Below are 22,437 nucleotides of genomic sequence, written 5' to 3' on the forward strand. Positions count from 1 at the left end.
TATAACTTATTGGATATATTACACGTGTAATTTCAAATGCTATTCTAATATTGTATTAAGCAATATATCAGACACATCTAATGATTGTCCATCTGAATAAAAAATCCACTCATGATACATAATATGTATGTTATTAAGTAAGAATTTTATTATTGCTTTGGCTTGGCTTTTTAAAAAAATGCACGTCTGCAACCGAATGCAATATTTGTTTATAAAATAAAAAGTTTAATAATATCGAAAATGAAAGCGCGATAGCTCAATCGGTACCTTTACATCCGAGCATAATAGTGCGAGAGTTCGAATGCAAAATTCGGTTATATTTTCCCCGTAAAAATTGAATTAGTAGCAAGTCAAACATACAGGCTATAAATATATACACTTGAAAATCAATTCATTACAATATCTTTTTCATAATTTACATGCTGCAGTACCTGTAGTTTTATGACATGCATGCTTCCTATCAAAACAATTCCAACTTCATCGATCTGTCGTTTATTTTACGAAGTCGTCGAACTCATTTAGGAGAGGTTACTCCATGATTATATATATGGTAATGAAATATTCGCATCTACCCTGCTATAAGAGTGAATGTTGGTAGTTGATAGATGAACGATGTAGTATCTAGATATCTAAATTATTACATATTTGTAAGCTAAAAGATAAAGTATACATTTGTATTGTGTGTTCCAAGAGGACAAAACCCGGTGAACCCCAATCATTACATGTAAAAAAAATAGATAAAAAACATTTCTTAAGAAAACATTTTTAGTACAAACGAACGACTCTGACTGCATTTGCAATCAATGTCAACAGATCTACAACTCTAATCTTTTCGCAAGCATTCAGTACTACCATAAAGGGGGGGGGGGGTAAATCAAAATTCGCACGTAAAATTTATGGAAAAACTACATTCTCAAAACAAAAGAATGTGTGGGCCAAATTCCCCTGTTGCTACGTCGCTGTAATAATTATTTGTTTATAGAATCACCTTACGTTTGTCGATAACTGACGCACGTGTTCTGTGACATAGTCTTATTTAAAAAGACATGATAGCTAGTCATTGGTTACTATTTTCATCATTAAATCGTGGAACTGGTGTTGGAGTATTAGAACGCGATTTTCAAACATAAGGAGAACTTTCTTTTCGTGCATTTACACTCTAACCATCCCACTAACCGTCGGTCACTTAGCATTTAGTGGCATGTGCACAAAACATCGCTTAATGACTAATTCGGACCTCCACTCTAGATCCGCGCATGATTCGGATATAGTGATTATATCCGAATCATGCGCGGATCTAGAGTGGAGGTACGGACAACCCCTCCCCTTTGGAATTAAAGTTGCATGTAATTTGTGCGCAAAGTAATGAGGACTAAAACAGAGCACAATGCTATCATTTGTATAAAACTGGAACGATTGTTTGATATCCTTTTCCCATTTTACATAATTACCGGTGATTAATGTAAACATTCTAACCAAGCAGTATTCTTGTTTTTTTTTTCAATTTCATTTTCACTAGAAATCTGTGGAAATAATGCAAGTTCTCAACAAAGCACAGAAATTTGGATACAGCGCAGTAATAATATATTAATTTTAGCAAAGCATGATATTTTGTAGCATTAAAGTTTGAACACTCGATATTTTCTTTGTTTAAACTTCAAATAATTCAAATAGCCGACGTTATAGAAATAAAGTAAAAATATTGAGCAATTGTTCAATGTGTTGTAATCGTACACTACCATTATTTGGTGACGGTAGTGAAATGAATTCAAACATAACTCTCCGAAATTTCGCTGCATTTAGATAGATGAAGTATGTCAATCGTATGTCCTTTAATACAAAAGAAAATCGTATATTTCCAGATCCATGGAAATCGTGCAGCATGCAGAAAGTACCCTGAATAGGTGTCTGACAAAATCAAGTGACGAAGTCCTTGTACACAACGATGGCTTCGAAAAACATGTACCGGTCATGGTCACTGTCTGATGATATCGTGGCACTTTTGCACGATGATGAATATCTAATATGAATGTCAGATCGAATGAAACTTAATTGGCTGTTTTATAATAATTTAATTATGTACATATTGTTAAGTATAATATTTTATACAATTTTACGTTCCGTAGTAATTTTCTTTAAAAAAAAGTGTTTATCACATTCGACAAAATACGGTACTATGCTACACATCGACGTATTCTTCATGATATTCAAGCATAAATATGATGGTTTGATGAGAGAATCAGGAAGAAGAGGTTAGATTTGGTCATAAAATTTTCCTTTATTTGTCTGAAATGAACACTTTATATCTAGATTTTGAATTTCCCCCCGGATCCCCACCCTCTTTAAGAGGAGACAAGCCCCTCCCGCACTCGTCCCCTCATGGTATCGCGACTCGGCCGTCTACTTTCAGCAACCGGACTAGTCACAAATCAGCAGGACTTGTAAATTATAGATTCTAGTAGTCTTTTTCACTAGTATAGTGGGAAAAACTTAGTGTCAAAAACTGATTAGATCTTATACACCTTTCATTATTTTGACAATTGCTGGAAAATATAAATATTTTTGACTGACGGCGTTGATGCACTGTCATAGTGATTGACTTTGGTATTGTTAATAGACAGTCTCTGCTTCATTCATCATTAGAAACTGGCGGAAAAGGAATTGTTGAATGATTTATTAGACAGGAAAACCAAGGTTGTTTTCATATCTCCGACTAAATCGGCATGTATCAAAAGGTAGAAGGGGGGGGGGGGGGGGTTGTTGGGTTTCAAAAATATACGATCCTCTCCCATGCGGACTTCGGACGTGGTTTGAGACAATGAATATGATTTATCATTCAAACTTTTTTCCTTTGCGTAAATACTAATGCATTGAAAGATTTGTTATATAAAGATAATTGTCAGGAACCTGTACATATTTTTTCAAATAAAGAGTCTAATTCATAGATGCAAGTGTATATGCTAAAACATTGAATATAATACCGACACGATTATTTTTTGTTAGGTTTTTCATGGTGTCAGTGTCAACTATTGTGTAGAACTTATCACATTGTTTATAAATCTTATCACATCCTATAATGTTCACATTCGGTCCCATTGTCATGTGTTGAATTTAAAAAAAAAAGTTCGTTTAATAATATTTCTTTTCACATATTCTGAATGGATTTCATGTTCTTTTTACTACATGTACAATCCAATGTAGCATTGGTTAGTGCGTGTTCCTTCGCTGAAAACATTCAGTGCGCTCGAAAAAAGAACAATATGTTGTACATATACACACAAGAATAACTTAAGGTACGCGCTACGTACATATATGATATTCGTTTGATTTAGATTAAAACAATGCAAATCGGATGCAAATGTAAATACAATGTTAAAATTGAATGAATATATATGGGTTGCCCTACAATTCTTAGATACAATTACACCAATCTTCCTTCAAATCACAGCATCCGCCGCATCGAACCATCTACAATTGATTAAAACTTTCCGAAAAAATCAATTAAACTTTTCAAATAAAAATCAGAGTGCACATTTGTTTAATAAAACTTTGAGAATATGGCGACATAAATTGGATTATTTTCATATTGAGTTCATGACATAGCTTTCTTGTTCATGACGTCGCATAAAGTAACGTCAAAATGGCACAACGTTATCGTAAACTATACTGTATTTATATATGTTTTATACATAAGTAAAGCTTTTTATGAAGACATCATAACCATTTTATGGAAGTATACACCATATGAAAGAATTTTGAGAAATATCATTTAATTTGGACGTAGGGCCAAATTTGGCCCCAAACGTACCTTGTCCTTTGTTAAAAGGAGAAGAGAATAGAACCTGGTATTGTATTTGAATGTTGCTTAGTTTGTGTTAGAAATAAACTCTAAAAACACAACGCGAGTTGAGTATAATTAAGACTTTGTTGGTAAAAGTCTTAGTTACAAGACTTTGTTAGTATAAGTCTTCAAATTAAGACTTCATTGGTAGAAGTCTGGTAATAAGACTTTGTTAGTATAAGTCTTCAGGTTAATACTTTGTTGGTAAAAGTCTTAAACAAATAATCCGGTTAAATATCGGATCTACGAATATCCTGTTATTGTAGGTCATGCGTTATTGACAAATCGCACAGGCAACTTTGGTAACCAGATAATTCTGATGTGACGTCCAGCAAAAACAAAATCAAACAGAACAAAACTTTCTAAGCTGCTTTGGAATATAGGCATTATGAGGCGTGGGACGATGATCAGCACATCAGCTGTACATAGCAAGAAAATCTACCGCAGTACGCAGGAACTCCCGTCGAAAACTGTATATTTAGCAGTCATATATCCCGGTATCCGACGGAGATAGCGAAATGTATACAAGAAATCTTGGACTAAAAAATAGTATGTCAGTTTTCAATGGCTAGCGTTCTCCTATATATAAGATAAATTAATCGAGCTTTAATTTCTACATGTTTGATTCATGAGATTTAATCATCAGTGTTTCAATCAAAAGAAAAATTACTACCATGAACATTTCAATGTTACAAAAACGTACAAGTATTGCAGGTAACACAGACAATACCCTGTGTATTTTGTGAGGGTATACACAAGTTAGCAGGGTTCCCTTGGGCTCGGGGTTTCACACCTGCCTGCAGAAAACTGACCGGTTGAAATCCCCGGCCTCTAATGACTCTTAAATACCTTCGGTTAACCTTTGACTCCAAGGGTCTTTTAATGCCAATTCATCATCGAAGGTTTTGTGATTTTATAACTTTTGGTTTAGTAGATGTATCGCTTTTTGACGCAAGTCATTGTTATTCACAGAAAGATCAAAGTTCAAAATTGTAATCAATTATATTGAAATCAATTAAGAGGTCAATACTTGATATGTATATTATTATAGGAGTTATGAGATTGGTCACTGTAATTATCTTCATCTTGCACATAATTAATTCTGAAATCATTAAGATGTAGTTTTCTTCAGTAGGGATATATTTCATAAATTTAACTAATGAAAGGTGAAATACAAAATAGATTGTTGGGCAAACACGGACCCCTGGACACACCAGAGATGGGATCAGGTGCCTAGGTGGAGTAAACATCCCCTGTCGACCGGTTACACACGCTGTGAGCCCTATATCCTGTTCAGGTAAACGGAATTATCCGTAATCAAAATCAGTGCGCCAAGAACGGCTTAACAATAGGTATGAAACACGTCAGACAGCATTTGACCCAATGATATGTTGTATTGACGAACTAGATCGTTGTAACAACCATAGAATTTGCGAAATGCTGACTTCAATCGAGACTGTTGAAACCCCTGCACCATCAACTTGTTTGTCAGTAGCTTACCTCGATTTAAAAACTGACCATACGTAGAACAAGTTTTTGCATATCGAATCAGTTGAGATATATAAACACCATATGCAGGTGATAATGGAATATTGCTACATAAATATGGGAAGTTGACGATGGAGAAGCTGAAATCATCCCGTTTGATATACAGTTGAGTTGTCAGTTTGGTGTTAATGTCTACTTTCAATAAAATATCTAAGTATGAAGCAGAAGTGAACGACTCTGTGGTGTCCTTTATTTTGAGCTCACAGGGATATATCAAATCGACAAATGAATGAAAGTTATTAAGAGGCTGTCTACGATAGAACCATGCAAATGGCTATTGATAGACATGTGTCGGAATTTCATGAAACTTGATATATATCCTTTAGATAACATAACTTGAACGTAAAAATAATTATTTTCATTGCACTCGATCGGTAACCATGGAAACGAGAGATACTTGGTTTTCCCCTATTTCTATATTTAGATCTCTTGAAAAAAATCAGACAATGTACTTTCTTTTTGGTTTATTGCAAAACCCATGTCTTGCAATTTAATGATACATATTTCAAATAGGAATTAATAACACATAAGCAATCAAAATTTAATACACAGTGCAATAAAATATCAAAGTTTCAAAATGAAGGAAATGCTGAAATTTTACTTAATTTCATCTATTTGCACTGAAACAGGTATAGTTGCCTAAGAAACGCTTCAATAGACATAATATTTAATACATGTGTAGAACCTATCAATTTCTAATACATGTTAAAGGGAATTTGGTTGCAAATGAAATTTAGTGGTATATTGGGGGAGGGGGATTTATGCAAGAAAAAAAAAGGGGTGGGGTAAGAATGTCGGTTTTGTAGAGTTAAAATCTTCAGATAACGTAATAATATCATTGCACATGTCATGCATGAGCATTAATGAAGGGTGAAAATTATTTTTTGTTGTACTTTGACCCAATATTGGAGGGAGAGGGGTTATTTTGAAAACATCTTCCACCATTACCTTCCACCAATAAATAGTACATTTATTGTAGCCATGTAGAAGAATAGTGTATTCAAAGCGTGTTTGCTTTCTATCAAATTCAGCAGGCAATTACAACATATGATATATCTTTCATGTTTTAAATTCACTCTGCATATGTAATTTTATTGTAAGTAAAGCCATAAAGGATGGGGGGGGGGGGTGTGATATTACACTGTAAGTCAGGTAATGTAAAAAAATTCATGAACGTCACATACAAGATCATGAAAGACACATTCATTATAAACATACATATTTAATCATTGCAATTTTTTTTCTTCTTTTTTGTTGTTGTAACTTTCAACTGAACCTATTGGCAAATATATCCCATAGAAGAACATTCACTTTTTCTGTACATTTATACCAAAAAAAAAAAAAATTAAAGCACAACTGTGAGTTTTAGGAAATCTGATATCTAGAAAATCCTGAGAGATGTAAAATAACCTCCAAGCAGTAAAAAAAAAATTAAAACAGTTTTCCTTAACCACTTATGAGTTCAGTCATAGATAATATATATTGGATAATAATTGGTTACATTCAATTGCAACAATATCACTGATGACATTCTGGAGGTCTTTGTCATTTTCTGGACCCTCCCCATTTTTCACCATGTCAATACAAGGAAAGTAGTTGTTTGGTTCCTTGGAAAGCAGGGGTATTGCCGTCTTACTTCAGAAAACATCTGCAAAATAACAAAACCATTCTTATTATTGCATGAGTTTGCCTCTTGTCAGGACCCCGGAACCCCCCCCCCCCCCCCGCCCCCCGGTCATATACATAACCCAGACATATTAGCATCACATGTGTTTTGGACGTTAAATAACCAGAAAGTTATTATAATATTTAGAGGTTTTATGGCTACGTTTAACCATAAATTACAATTTCAGCAGCTCACCCTTTGATATTAAAATCCTCCTTGCAATTTGTTCACTGTTTTTATTGCACAATAATATGCATCTCTTTTAATCATTAAATTTGAATTTAGAGACCGAGATAAAGATTTTCATTTTATTGTGAGAATTTTCGTTCTCAAATGAATATGCACTGATATACTCTTTGTGATCTAATAAAATTTTAAATTTGATAATTAATTGATTTATAGATGGTGTTTCCTTTTCTAATGTTCTCATAAAAAACAATATTTCATGGGTCAAGTTGTCTAAACAAGGGGTGGGTTGTCTAACCAAGGGGTTAAGTTGCCTAAACACGGCTTGCCTGAAGCATAAAACTGAAAGTAACACAAGATGTGAAACACTAATGGCAACAAAAAACTATAAACAAGGTCCAAAATTTTGATTAGAAAAGAGAGGTCTTGTCACAGGGATTGTTAATATGAAATATGACAGCCTATCATTCACCCAGTTTTAAAATTTCGGTCAAATTCCAAAATTAAGGTCACAAGGTCAAAAACTTTAGCACAAAAAGTAACTTGACTTGTAACCCATTGATATAAATGCAGGTGTATGAATTTTCAAATTAATAGTTGCAGACACATTGCCAAAAAAGTCATGAAAACTGTTAATGCACAGATTTACACACAGGCTGAGGCCTGAGGCTAGATAAAATAATATGTGGTTCTGGCTACACTCCCTTGAAAAATATGGTAGATGGGTAGGTATTTTATTTCATTTTTTTAAATTTACTTTTTTAATGATATATTTTAGATGGAAACACAATTTTCTTTTACTTTCACTTCTTTGCATTTACCATTTATATATATACCTATGAAAATTGGTAGGGATCACCCTAGTTTTGACAATTCTTATATATTTATTTCAAATAAAAAATAAATATAGGGGAAAAAAATCAGTGCAATTGCCTAAATTATGTTTTTTGAACATGAAAGTAGGAATGATATTTCAACTAGAGTACTGTTTTCAAGCCCTTCCAAGTTTTTAAATCTATCGAACTTTTTCAAAAATAAGGAGGGTGATCGCTTAGTATATTCAAGCAACCTGAAATTTGCACTATTGTTTATGTAAGCACTCTTTAGTTCTAAGTCACTTTCTGTCTAATGTTAGATGACTTGTAATAAATGTTTACAGTTTAGCATTTTAGTGGTATCTATATATTGGCTGAAGGAAAACGGGTCAAAAACCTATATATATATATATATATATAGTGTGGTATATACTATACAATCTTGAAAAAAGGTGTGCATTATATTCGGCAAAATACGGTAACTGATTTTGGAAATGGTCAAAAATGTTTAGGGTTGGGGGTAAAAACTAGGGACGGTCGGGTAACTGGAACCACACGTGTTCTTTAATTTGGCCTGTTCAGTGTAGGGCTCTTGACTATAGGCAGGTTTTTAAATAAAACAAATATCATATACTCTTAAGTTTTTTTTTATTTGGCTGCAGAGATATTTATACAATACTACATATACATATGGTATATGCTACATCTATAATGTGAACTTGTTGTCTTACATAAAACAAAATTTTATTTATCGAAATCACAGGAAAGTTTCAAAGTGATTAGAAGCATTTCACATTACCTAAACCTACATTTATTATTAAGTATGCAATAAATATGATACAATGTAAATAACAGAATCATTAATAAAATCTTACTTCTTTCTGATTTTCAATTCATTAATCACAGATCTCACAAATATCTCCATAGACTCATATATAAATATTTAATGACATTTGATTTTATTTCAAAATTGATTTTTAAAATTATCTTGATTCCAATATGCACTGCTAAATAAATTTTCTGTTTATAGAACAACAACAAACAAACCTAGTAGTTAAATTACAGTTACATTAATATTTATGCACACCCCCTCCCTTCAATCATTTCTATTATCGTTTTCTTTAAAAGTTAAAAAATGTCTAAAAACTACAATATAAATTGCTCTAACATTCTCCAGAAAAATCCATAATTCTATCAACTTATATGTTAGTTGTTAACCTAGAAGGTGTCACTTAAATTCCTATTAGATTTTATTCAGATATTTGTTTGCATCATACCTTTCAACTCTTTCTTTTCATCTGTCTTAATATGGACACAATTTTTGTGTTTCTCAATGCATTGTCTTGTCTGCAAACACCAAACACATATATTTCATTATATTTCCTAAATATATTGTGACAGTATTTTAATCTAGAAAAGTGTGCATTGAGCAAATTAATATCTTAAAAATTTCAAATAGAAAAATAGAAGTAAAATCTTAAAAATTTCATTCATGAGTATTTATTCATAAGCGCATATTTCAATATCTGTTAGTGCAGGAAGATATAAAAACAATTTAACTTACCAGAATCAATGGAACATGTGTTGTCAGCTTGAGCAATGTGGCAGATCTATCGGTTTTGGAGTCACGGAGTCAGCCCCCCCCCCCCCTCTTTCACATCTGAGTTAAGATTTGTCATGTAATAGGTGAAAACATGTTGTTCTTTATTCAAAGTGAATGTCCATGATTGGTATAGGCATGATGATGTCTGTTAAGTCTAGATCATAGTTAATGCACACCAGCTGTGCAGTGCAGTGAACAAATATTCTGGAATTCACACAATTTCGGATGGACATTTAAAGATCTCAATTGTGCTGAAGTATACTTCTTGCAATCCTGATGTAAATAAACACCCTCTTTCCTTGAAATTTTCACCAAGGCTATAAATTCATCTTCCATCACTTTCCACCCATTCCATATTGTTGTCATCTGCATTATGAATCATTCCTCCTTACCTTCTTCCCATGAGAGTTCCACAAAGGGAGATAATGTTTTGATAAAATTTCCGAATTTCATACCCAAATAAATGACTTTCTATTTATTTGCAACCAAATTCCTGTTTAGTAGTGATAATTTATGCATAATTCTGTGTTTTAAACCACGAAACTATTTATTTTAAGCGTTTCTTGGAGTTTATGACACACTAAAAATAGCATTTAATTTGAAAGTTACATAATCTTACTAGTTCAAACACTATACGACTTGAATATGGAGAATGAATTTTAAAGTTATGTTCACCAACTAAAAGATAGACTATGCGGAACTGAAATTATATGTGATTATTCTGCTTTTGATATTCTAATGACTAGCTGAAAATACACTATTTTTGCGTGAAATTGATGTGTATATTGTGCTAAAAATAGAATGGCCCATTAGGTGTTAGTTCGGGAGGTACTCATCGATTTTGCCACAACATATGACATAACTAGTAAAATACTATAAAATATCATAAAAAGGTCTGAAAATTTGACAACACCTTCCATAATATTTTTTGGTTTTGCATGGTTCTATCTTAATGCTAATAGACAAAACGCCATCGATATATATCGAAATGTCGAATTGAAGGCGACAACGAGCGACTTTTTCTTCTCACGTAGAAGTTTCTGAATAATTTTTTAAATTTTTTCTGAATAAAATCTTAATAATCCCTAGGAACTGCCATATTGCAAAATTATTACCTTCCTGCTGGGTTATCTCTTTGCAATCACTAGAGGGCAGCACTGATGTTGACGTCAGTGGGGTACATTGCGTATTTTTGGCACATTGTACAGCATCAACGTTAAAATGTCATCAACAGTAAGTGGATTAAATGTGGGGCATCACTTTGAACCTGATTTTACAGAGGAAGAAATTGTTTCTCCGAAAGATACTCTTTCACCAGCAGTTGATTTTAATGAGAGACGAATTTTCCTTCATTGGTGTTCTTGTGAAAATTGTAGTTATGTACATTCAAAGAGTGTCTTTTTCGTCATGCATTTGAACATTGTGTGTCAGATTACATAGATATTCGCATGAAGTGCAATTCTCTACACCCATATTGTGACATGGTGTGTCTAAGTCGTGTTATAATTGAAAGAGCTTACATTTATCCATGCATGTATGTATCCCGAAAGGACGAGCTCCAGAGGACTTAAATAACAACTTGTTAAACAAGTAAGAAAAACAAAAACCAAAAAAATGAATAATACCATCTGTAATTACAAGTATTAAAATCTAAGCAAAAGATGGCATTTGTGTGTAAACATTTCCAATTACACTACACGCTAACGAATACACAATATAATTCTGTTACAGACATGCTATCCAGACACATGGCCTACAGACAGTTTATCAACTTAGCCAGATGCGGTCTTCTGCTGTATGTAATGTAAAACTTATACGGTACCAATTTTGATGCACCAAATGCGCATTTCGACAAATAATGTCTCTTTAGTGATGCTCAACCGAAATGTTTGAAACCGAAATAACTATGAAGTTTTAGATCTAAATATAGCCAAAAACAGCGTGCCAAACAAGTGGAGCCAAATTCGCCCAAGGATTAGAGCTATGCATGAGGGAGATCATCCTTAATTTTGAAATGAAGTTCTAAATTTTATAACAGCAATTAAATATACATCCGTATTTTCAAGCTAGTAACGAAGTACTTAGCTACTGGGCTGTAGAGACCCTCGGGGACTAACAGTACACCAGCAGAGGCCTCGACCCAGGGGTCATAATGTAAAACTTATACGGTACAATTTTGATGCACCAGATGCGCATTTCGACAAATAATGTCTCTTCAGTGATGCTCAACCGAAATATTTGAAATCCTAAAAAATTATGAAGTTTTAGATCTAAATATAGCCAAAAACAGCGTGCCAAACAAGTGGAGCCAAATTCGTCCAATGATAAGAGCTATGCATGAGGGAGATCATCCTTAATTTTGAAATGAAGTTCTAAATTTTATAACAGCAATTAAATATACATCCGTATTTTCAAGCTAGTAACGAAGTACTTAGCTACTGGGCTGTGGAGACCCTCGGGGACTAACAGTCCACCAGCAGAGGCCTCGACCCAGGGGTCATAATGTAAAACTTATACGATACCAATTTTGATGCTCCAGATGCACATTTCGACAAATAATGTCTCTTCAGTGATGCTCAACCGAAATGTTTGAAATCCGAAAAAAACTATGAAGTTTTAGATCTAAATATAGTCAAAAACAGCGTGCCAAACAAGTGGAGCCAAATTCGTCCAAGGATAAAGCGATGCATGAGGGATATGATCCTTGATTTTGAAATAAATTTCTAAATTTTATAACAGCAAACAAATATACATCCGTATTTTCAAGCTAGTAACGAAGTACTTAGTATAACAGTTAACAACAGCAAAGTGTCTCATCTGATGCATGTTGGAAAATGATGGATGACCTCCGTAAACCTTTAATTTCAATGTTGAATTGGTCAAATCACGTTATAGAATCAAACAAACACTATTTAGTTTGGAGAAGTATTTTAATTTTATTTTGCATCAAATATGTTTTCATGTTCAATTCCTTTAAATGATAATATTGGTGAATTTCAGAGAGCAATAGCTATGTTTTATGACCCTCAGATCCTTCATATGGTTTTGATATGGACTTATCATTAAATATTTTGTGTCTCTATGATTTTTGGTTTAGTAGGAGTAGTGCTAACAAGCTATTTGACGCGATACATTATAATTCACAGAAAGGTCAAAGTTCAGAATGGTAATCAATTTTATTGAAATCAATTACAATGGCAATACTTATGTATATCATGTTTCAACGCTATCTCTGTTAGGAAAGATAGTAAAATAATGCTATTTTCTAGTACTTTTGGATGACCTTGACATTTAACCTTGACCCAATTTTAAAGACCATCTGTCGATAATCGCAATTCAATTGGTCAAGCTCGTACAGCCAATCGTTTTTAAGTTTCACCTGTTTTACGTAGAAATAGACAACAACTTTCAAAACGTTTCATTGAATCCTTTTGTTTAATCAAATTAATGTACCTATGTTCATCGCATTTTTACGTAAGGTCAAATAACAAGGCAAGGGGTCAAAGTTCAATCACGCAGGGTGATATGTGATCGATTCTCGAGAAGAACTATATGATGAACTATTAAGTCTTAAGACATTTTTTTTGACGGCAGGAAAATAATAATAAACAGAACAATAACAATATGACTTTCCACTAAAAGGTGGAAAGTCCTAATAGCAATAATGGTAATGATGATAACAATGAAATTTACATAGCGCATTACAAAAAACAAATTACTCTAAGGCACTTTGCAAGGATAAGAAACGGAATAACACAATAAAACACAATTAAAAGGTGTCCGTGTTTGCCCAACTATCTGTTTTGTATTACTTATAGGATTTATGAGATTGATCATTATTAGTTATCTTCACCTTTCAATTAACAAAATATCACATTTAATGTCGTATCTGTAAAATCATCAAAATAAAACACTATGATTAAAAGGACAGGGGCACGATTTGAGCTAAAATTTTCAAGTTTTATTTTTCAGTGTTTATTGTTTACAATGCTTAACTAAAGTATTTCTAATGGTCAGCCAAAATTTTGACATGAGTTGTTGAGCTATAAGCGAGATACAGCCCTCACGATTCTTTGATATGTAAGCAAGACTCGTGCCATGTTTTCGTTTACATTAGACTATTTGATAAAATAATAGCGTGTTCAAAACAAAATGAGATGTGTCAAACACTAGAAAATATTTAATTGTGTTGATAATTCAATTATAACTTGGAAAAAGAGGTACTTTAAACGAAATTTTTACTAGTTTATTCAACATATGAAAAAAATGGCACGAGACTTGTTTACATAATAAAAACTTGTGACATCTCTATCTCCCATGTACCTTGACTATGATATCCAGATTTTTGTTGATCATTAGTAATGTCTTAGTTAAGCATTCTAAACATTAAAAGTCAAAAGAATTGAAAATTTTCAGCTCAAATTGTGTCCATATCACTTACAGATTAATAGCTAAAGTTAATTTTTTTTTTTTTTTTTTTTTTTAATACGGTTTTTTGTTTTTGTTGCTTTTTCTGTTGTTTGTTTTTGGGCTTTTTCAATGTCGAGCACTATGCAAATAATTACAAATGAACGAAATAAAACAGTACGCATGCAAGGTGAAGATAATGAACAGTGATCAATCTCATAACTCCTATAAGCAATACAAAATAGATAGTTGGGCAAACACGGACCCCTGGACACACCAAAGGTGGGATCAGGTGCCTAGGAGGAGTAAGCATTCCCTGTTGACCGGTCACACCCGCCATGAACCCAATATCCTGATCAGGTAAACGGAGTTATCCGCAGTCAAAATCAGTGTGCCATGAACGGTTTAACAATCGCTATGAAACACGTCAGACAGCATTTGACCCAATGCGAGGTTGTATTGACGAACTAGATCGTTATAACGACCACAGAATTTGCGAAATGCTGACTTCAATCGAGACTGTTGAAATCCCTGTATCATCAACTTGTTTGTCAGTAGCTTACCTCGAATTAAAAACTGACTATACCCAGAACAAGCTCTTGCATATCGAATCAGTTGAGATATATAAACACCATATGCAGGTGATAATGGAATATTGCTACATAATGTGGGAAGTTGACGATGAAGAAGCTGAAATCATCCCGTTTGTCATACAGTTGAGTTGTCCGTTTGCCGTTAATATCTACTTTCAATAAAATATCTAAGTATGAAGCAGAAGCGGACGACTCTGTGGTGTCCTTTATTTCGGGCTCACAGGGATATATCAAATCGACATATGAATGAAATCTATCATTGTTAATAGACAAAACGTCATCGATATATCTAAAAGTCGAATTGAAGGTCACAGCGAGAGATTTTTTCTTCTCACGTAGAGTTTTTGAATAAATTCTGCTTCATATGAATATAAAAACAGGTCATATTTAGAAATCTGTAAACGGCCATTAAAAGTCAGGAAAGGTAATTTTTAAAAAGTTGTTTTAACTGGCTGCAGCCCAACGTGCACGCATGCGCAAGCTGACTTTCCCCCATAACATCCAGTTGAGCCTCGTTTATGTATTTTCTACATGGACCCCAGGGTTCACGCAATAAATGATAGATTGAAAAACAATTACCGAGTTACATAATAATTTGTGGACATAAATTACAAATGGGATTTGTTACGATAAAGATCTTTCGAATACAAATGGAAAACATCGCATTCATTGACGCTAATTATATGATGTATTTACGTAATGCATTGCTTAGTCAAATTAATATACATGTATATCAATTACAAAGTTACCTTTGGAGTATCTGTCTCTGTTGGATGGATTTTACGCCATGGTTCAGGAAGCAAATCTAAAGTAGATTTTACTTTGTATCAACAAGTGTCGTAAAGTGCATAGGGAAGAAGTATTTGTATATTTGTTGCTTGCCTCGCTGAAATTAGTTGAAAACGTATCATTTAAAGGGAGCAATGGGTAAATCGAAATGCAAATATATCTAATATTTTTTTGAAAAAAGAACCGCCACGTAAACTAGATGTTAGAGCGTTCATCCCGCATGCGGAGGGACAGGGTTTGAATTCCCGTGACGACAGACCTAAGTTGTTAAAACAGGTAGTGACAGTTCCATCGCCAATCGCTCGGCATCAGGTTTGAATGTCACGGGTCCTCGGAGATGACCTTAAAAAGGGAGGCTCCGTGTCATAGTAGTTGTGACACGCCCAAGAACCCTCACTGTTCAATGGCCGTAAGCGCTGAGCAAAGGCCTCTATTTGAAGCCCTTCACTGGTCTCCATATGAGTGAAACAAAATTCAGTGAGACGTTAAACAAGATACAATCAATTAATCAATCAAACAATCTAAGAAGAGGATAATGGCCAGGACGAGTATATTGTATTAGAAGCTATCACTAAAACTGTGCTAGATCAGCTCATAAAAACGTTCTACCTATTGAAATTATCGAATGTGATATGGAGCAATAAAGACCGCCGGTTCTGAATGGGTAATGCCAGTTTGCATAGTTTATATAGTTAGTTTTCATTTTTATGTAAATATTATGTCGTACTGCGAAGGGTAGGGTCGTCCAGAAATTGATAATTCCATATTGACTTAATATGGCTGTTACAATTAGATCACAAATATAACTTCATAGAAAATAAAAAGGAATAACACTATCCCAAGGTTAAAACATTGATCTAACTGGTGATGAGAACGAGAAAATACGTAGTGTCAAGACTCCGGTGGTTGCAACTCACCGCCCATGTGTTCCGTACCCAAAGATGGCACCTTGTACTCTTCACTGACGAGTCAAGATTCACACTTTCCTGTTTCTCACCAATAGAACATGCGTGGGTCGTGTTAGATCGACGCATTTCAACGTGCTAAACTATACCCAAGAATCGACCCAATGTGTGCCAGGTGCATCAGGAAAAGCGGTAGAACATACCCACAATGCAAATGCATTGCATACTTTTAGCAAGAATAAATGCTAATGGAGACAGGTTCGTTATTGAAGTACAAAAATATAAATGGCGATCTCGTCTTCAACCTTGATATTTCGTTGTCAATGTGATGATGGTTATCTTTACAATCATTGTATTATCCAAAGGAATAGATGCACATCTTCTTTGAGTTTTAAAAAGTAAAACAAAATACATATTTGAATAAATGATTACTGAACATCGGTGATTGTGTTTGTTTTCCGTGTCAGTGTAATTTCGAAACCAAGAATTTGATAACAGAATATGTTGCATTTTAAGATCTAGATTGTTTATTTTTTTATTTTGCTAGACATCTCATTCGAATAATTTCACATCTTTACAGACGTCGCTTTCTGGAGGTGAAGTATCCCTAATTTTGAACTCTGCATGGAGTTTATTGCCGTACCAGTGAAGATTCCTAATAGTGCTAACCCCTACCGTGGCACATCACATCCGAAAGAACTAAAGTCGTTATAACGAACTAGCTTGCCAATGCAGCCTATCATTGAGTCAAATGCTATCTGTGTTTCATATCGATTCTACGCCATCCTTGGCACACTGATTATGACCATGGATAACTCCATATACTTGATCAAGATTAAAATTCTCATAAACATTCGACAGGGGATGCTTACTCATCATAGGCACCTGATCCCACATCTGGTATATCCAGTGGTCCTTGTTTGTCCAACTATATATTTTCTATCACTGATAAGAGTTAAGAGATTGATCACTGTTCTCTATCCCCACCTTTCATGCATTAGGTGCGTAACTATATTTTTAATGTTTGGACAACTTGATCGCTTCTGTCAATTGAATCGGTTGATGATATAATTCACGTATACGGGTATGTCACGAAAAGGTATGATCGTGTCCAAGTCAGCCGTTAACTGTAAAAATCATCACATCTCTTAAAGGCCCAATAGTCAATATTCGAGATTATTTGAGTTTATATCAAATAGTCCGTATTAATTTTGATACACCCTGTAGGTCGGGTCTACGTGACTTTAGCGGATAGATGGTACAAGTTAATTTGTATGCACTACGTCACACTCGGTACTCCCTGTGATCGAACCCATTCATTACACTTTTTCCAACCGAAGCAGCAACGTGGTTCTTGTATTAGAGCGGAAACCAAGCACGTGGCCGAAGTTTTTCTCTCCCCTTTTTGGATTTATTCCCTACACATAGCTTTTTGACAATTTTTCCTGCATTAGGAATGCCACCTATAAAACGAGCAGCGACCCAGAGATCCCCGGCCAGGGGGGTCGGGCTGAAACGTAATCGTCGGACAACAGCTCAACTCCGGGAACGAAGTCCAAATCACACGGCCACACCTTGGAAGGATCGACTAGCCCCTGCAGAGGGGCAACCACAGCCCCCTGAGGAGGTCCCTCGATTCCCAATCGATAATACATGTACACCGGATAACCCGGGTGAGTCTTGCAATTTTTTGTTGAACCAAGCGTCATATTTACCCTTGGCTTTACCTTGTCAAATTACATCTGCATGCGATGATATCGGCAGTCATGTCTCGCTTAAACTCAAGCAAAAAATATGGGAGGGGGGATTTATTGATCTGTCTGTCCTACTCAAATCTGCTACGGAATTGGAGCAGTTTGAGTCCCACGGGGATTTACAACTTGTCAATGGCAAGCTATGCGTAGTCAAGCGCCAACTTAACTCCTTTTTGAGCATTGAAAAGTGGACATCAGCCTTCATGATTTACATGAGCATTGTACTTCAACATAGTCAAACGGTCCAAGAAATGCTTAAGTACATGCGAGATATAAGGCTTGCAGCTAATCGTTCACAAAATTGGCAAAAGTATGACGACCAATTCCGACTCCGTAAGGCCTCCAACCCTGCTATGTCTTGGGGCAAAATTCACAGCGAATTCTGGTTGATGTACATAAACAACCAATCAAATTTCTCTCATCCCTAGAAGGTGTCAAGCGGTTTATAGGTGTCTCAATATATCAAGACTTCCTATATCTTATTATTTTCAGCAGCCTTTTCATTGGCATTTTTACGGTTTGCGCAGTCAGTAAGTTTTGTCATCGTCGATTCCACAAGTTTCTCAAAACCAGCTAGGTCAAGCGTTGATATTTTCACGTAGGTCCAAGACCAACCAAACCGGCAAACCCCTAGTTTGTCAAATTATCTGCCCAACACTACTAATTAAGGCATATTTATAGCCCCCCCCCCTCCCATTACTTATATATTGCTCTTTTCATGCAGATGGCACTCCTACGACACGTTTGCAGTACCTAGAACATATTGGCATGATGCCCATAGTTGCATGATAAAAATTCATGGCTAACCAGGTTAGAGGTTTGTACATTGGACACAACCATGTCATCAAGGCTACTGAGATTGAGTTGTTCCGAACAGATGGCACTCGTCTGTATGTCGGTCCTGGGAAATCAATTATTTCTCAACAATATCAAGCGGCCTTGGAATTTTTTCTCTTTTTTTTTTTTCCTTCAAATGTTAAGGTTTTTCTTACCCGCCGCACAAGTAATTTATCATTTCGTGCTTGTTGCTGTTTGTCAATTGTGCGTTTACTGTAATTTTTGTGCAACTCACTCCAGTTTCAAGTAAAAAGAGGGGGCATATTGTTTTGCACCTGTCAGTCGGTCGGTCGGTCGGTCTGTCGGTCGGTCTGTAGACCACGTGTTGTCCGCTCAATATCTTGAGAACCATTCACTTGATGATAATGATATTTCATATGTGGGTCAGTTATGAGTAGAAGAGGATCCCTATTGTTTTTCAGGTCCAAAGGTCAAGGATCAATCTACTCTGGACATAGGAATATAATGTCCGCTCAATATCTTGAGAACCCTTTGCTTGAAAGACATCAAACTTGGCACACTGGTACATCCTAAGGAGTAGAGGACCCCTATTGATTTTGAGGTCACATGGTCAAAGGTCAAACTGAACATAGTAATATACTGTCCACTCAATATCTTGATAACCTTTTTGCTTGACGGACATCAAACTTAGTACACTGGTACATTTTCAGGAGAAGACGACCCATATTGATTTTGAGGTCAAAAGTCAATTGTTGAACTGGACATAGTAATATCTAGTTTCCTATATTTTAAGAATTGTTTGCTTGATTGACACCAAACTTGGTACACTGGTACAGCATAAGGAGTAGATGACCCATACTGTTATTTAGGTCACATGGTCAATTCACTCTTGACGTAGATAGATATTGTCTGCTCAATATTTTGAATTGATGATACTACTATCAATTAAATGATGTGTGTGTATAACCCTTTTCAATTTTGCACCATGGGGGGCATATGTGTTTTACAAACATCTATTGTTGTATTTTGTGTTTCACTCTGTTTTTAATCCTACAGGTTTTTTGTGGGGGACATTGTTCCAATGTCTGTGGCCGAACTGGGGAGTCGGTAATGGTATGTGATGACTGTTTCTGCTCCAAAACCTGGTTGTTTCCCCCACCTGCTTCTAAAGCAGGGGGTAATTTACAGTACTAAAAGTCGTACAAGTTAAAACAAGTAAACTAATAGTGGGGCCACCACCGGGGACGGTTGGGCCCACATCCACCTCACTTCAGTGAGGGGATGCTACAGTCTGATGCATGTTTGGGGCTTATGTCCAACATGATAATGTACATACCAGGTAGCACTGCAGGAGACAGGGTGAGAAGGGCGGGTCTCGCTTACCTCCTTAGAACGCTGGCGTCCGTTCACGTCTGGGCACTGAATGTTTTACTCGGGCCCCCCAGCTTACCCCTTACAAGTTAAGTTAAACTGACTCACTGGGCGACTCCCCAGTTACCCCACAAAAGTTTCACATGCGGCCGATATTGTCCATTTCAGTATATCCCGGATGTGTCATTGCTGTTATATGAATACATTGGTAAACGTTGCTTGTATCTGCTATTCACTACAATGAGTCATGGACTGTTATTACAGCCAGTTTTTTGGTTTTATCTATCAGGCGGATTCTTTAATTAATAGGTGTGGTGTTGCATCACGATAAGTATTAAGCACGGCGCTTCTGATTTTGAAATGAATGCACTTACTAAGCTACCGGGACCAATGAGATTTAGATTATCATTGCACTACTGTACATTGTACTACAATACAGAACTGTAATGACAACGTTACAAACAACAACCTTTCAAATGCCAGTTTAGTATCGCCATGTAGGCAAACAAATGCTAGTAATGCAGGGAGGTAAACAACAACGAGGTTCCTGCATTGTCCACGGTCATCACCTACAACATGTTCTTGCTACCCCAAGACATATCATGTACGATTATTCATGATATAGGTAAATATGATATGTTTCAGTGGTCCATACAAGTTCAATTTTAATATGAATCTGTTATATACATCTTTACAAAAAACAAAAAACAAAAAACAACACACACACACCCAAAAAACCCACCGTTTACATGGGAAACATATAGCATTAATGAATGGTATTCTACTTGGTTCACGGTATATTAGATTCTAGTAAACGAGAAATGGATTCAAAGAGGAAAATTATACGTACAAGAACTCTCACTTGCGAAGAACTTTTCTGCAAAAAGAAAAGATGCAAACATTTTAAGCTGATAATTGATAGATAAAGTTTTTTTTTTTAATATACATGGATATCATATTTCTATATGTGAAATGGGAAGAGGAAAATTGGAATGTATCGATTTTCTATGGGATATGCTAATGCCAAGGGAAATAATTGTTGTAAATCGTTCTTAATATGTCTTCACAGTTAGATTATATGGGTTCACTTCAAACCGAAAACTGTAAAGTTGTGTAATATACAAAACTATATTCATAGTTGCACTAAAATATGTGCACAATCCCTTTTCTCGTGGAACTATTTCTATCTTGTGCGAACAACATTTTGTAATTTGTCATTACTAGCATTACGATCGAGAGTAATTCTTATGATTGAAAGCGATTTGTGTAGCATATGAAATAAATATTTCTATAAACTATCTCCACCCTAACCTAAATAAATTAAAAGATAGCAAGGTATTGTCTCCACTGACTTACACATTCAACGATATGATATGGAGCTATAAAGGTGAATCATAACTTTCTCTTCGATAATTCCTGATTTCTAATTTGCTGAAGAACAACAATTATAACGTAACCTTTAAGCAATCATTAGGTAAATAATTGTCTGACATATTTCATACCAATTACTTGCACTACTGTTCATACAATTAACCTTTTCACAAATATTGTCATACATGTGCATTTCATGTATCAAATATCCATTCAAAACTTGACCTATGTTAAAAACTAACCTTGCGCCAGTGACATTGTTCAATTCACAGTTTATGTACGATTTACTTACACCCTTCAATCTAATTACGAATAATCTTTCATCCTGTTACAGAACAATTACTCTTCCTTTGATCATGCTTTTGGAAAGATCAACAACAACACATTCTCTTCAGCAATAATGTTTGGTAATATCAAACAATGTAATAAGCTTACACATAAAATACTTCCATCTTACTTTTTATCATATAAGCCCCAAACAGGATTGTTCCACCACCCACCACTACTGCACCAATGACACGAGCTGAAAGTTATTAATGTACATGTATATCAGTAACAACATTCTCTGTGTCTCTCGTTATCGCTCTATCTCAAGCAAAATCACCCTAGTTGTGAATTCGAGCGAATGTATTTAAAGTGGTGAGACATGCATTTTCTAATTTGGAAGTGCAATTGTAATATATGTATTGAAGGGAATTATCAAACGAAACATTAAAACTGGGGGATACAGCTTGCTATTGGGCTAGGGGAGTGAAAATTGGCCTGTTGCACTTAAAATCTACTTTTAATG

The 22,437-nt window shown here is 35.0% G+C and overlaps 1 protein-coding gene across 1 annotated transcript in view; it reads right to left on the reverse strand.

Moving 5' to 3' along the window:
• Positions 1 to 22,437, reverse strand: part of LOC125654246 (interferon-induced protein 44-like) — a 129,154-nt gene that overhangs the window by 84,294 nt on the left and 22,423 nt on the right. Inside the window, exons 8-10 of the mRNA XM_056143347.1 lie at positions 22,105 to 22,170; positions 21,127 to 21,153; positions 15,409 to 15,464 (exon numbers count right to left, since the gene is read on the reverse strand). Of these exons, the coding sequence (XP_055999322.1) occupies positions 15,409 to 15,464; positions 21,127 to 21,153; positions 22,105 to 22,170 (149 nt within the window). The remainder of the gene's footprint in view (positions 1 to 15,408; positions 15,465 to 21,126; positions 21,154 to 22,104; positions 22,171 to 22,437) is intronic.

The sequence above is a fragment of the Ostrea edulis genome, chromosome 7, assembly GCF_947568905.1.
Source record: "Ostrea edulis chromosome 7, xbOstEdul1.1, whole genome shotgun sequence".
Taxonomy (NCBI): Eukaryota; Metazoa; Mollusca; class Bivalvia; order Ostreida; family Ostreidae; genus Ostrea; species Ostrea edulis.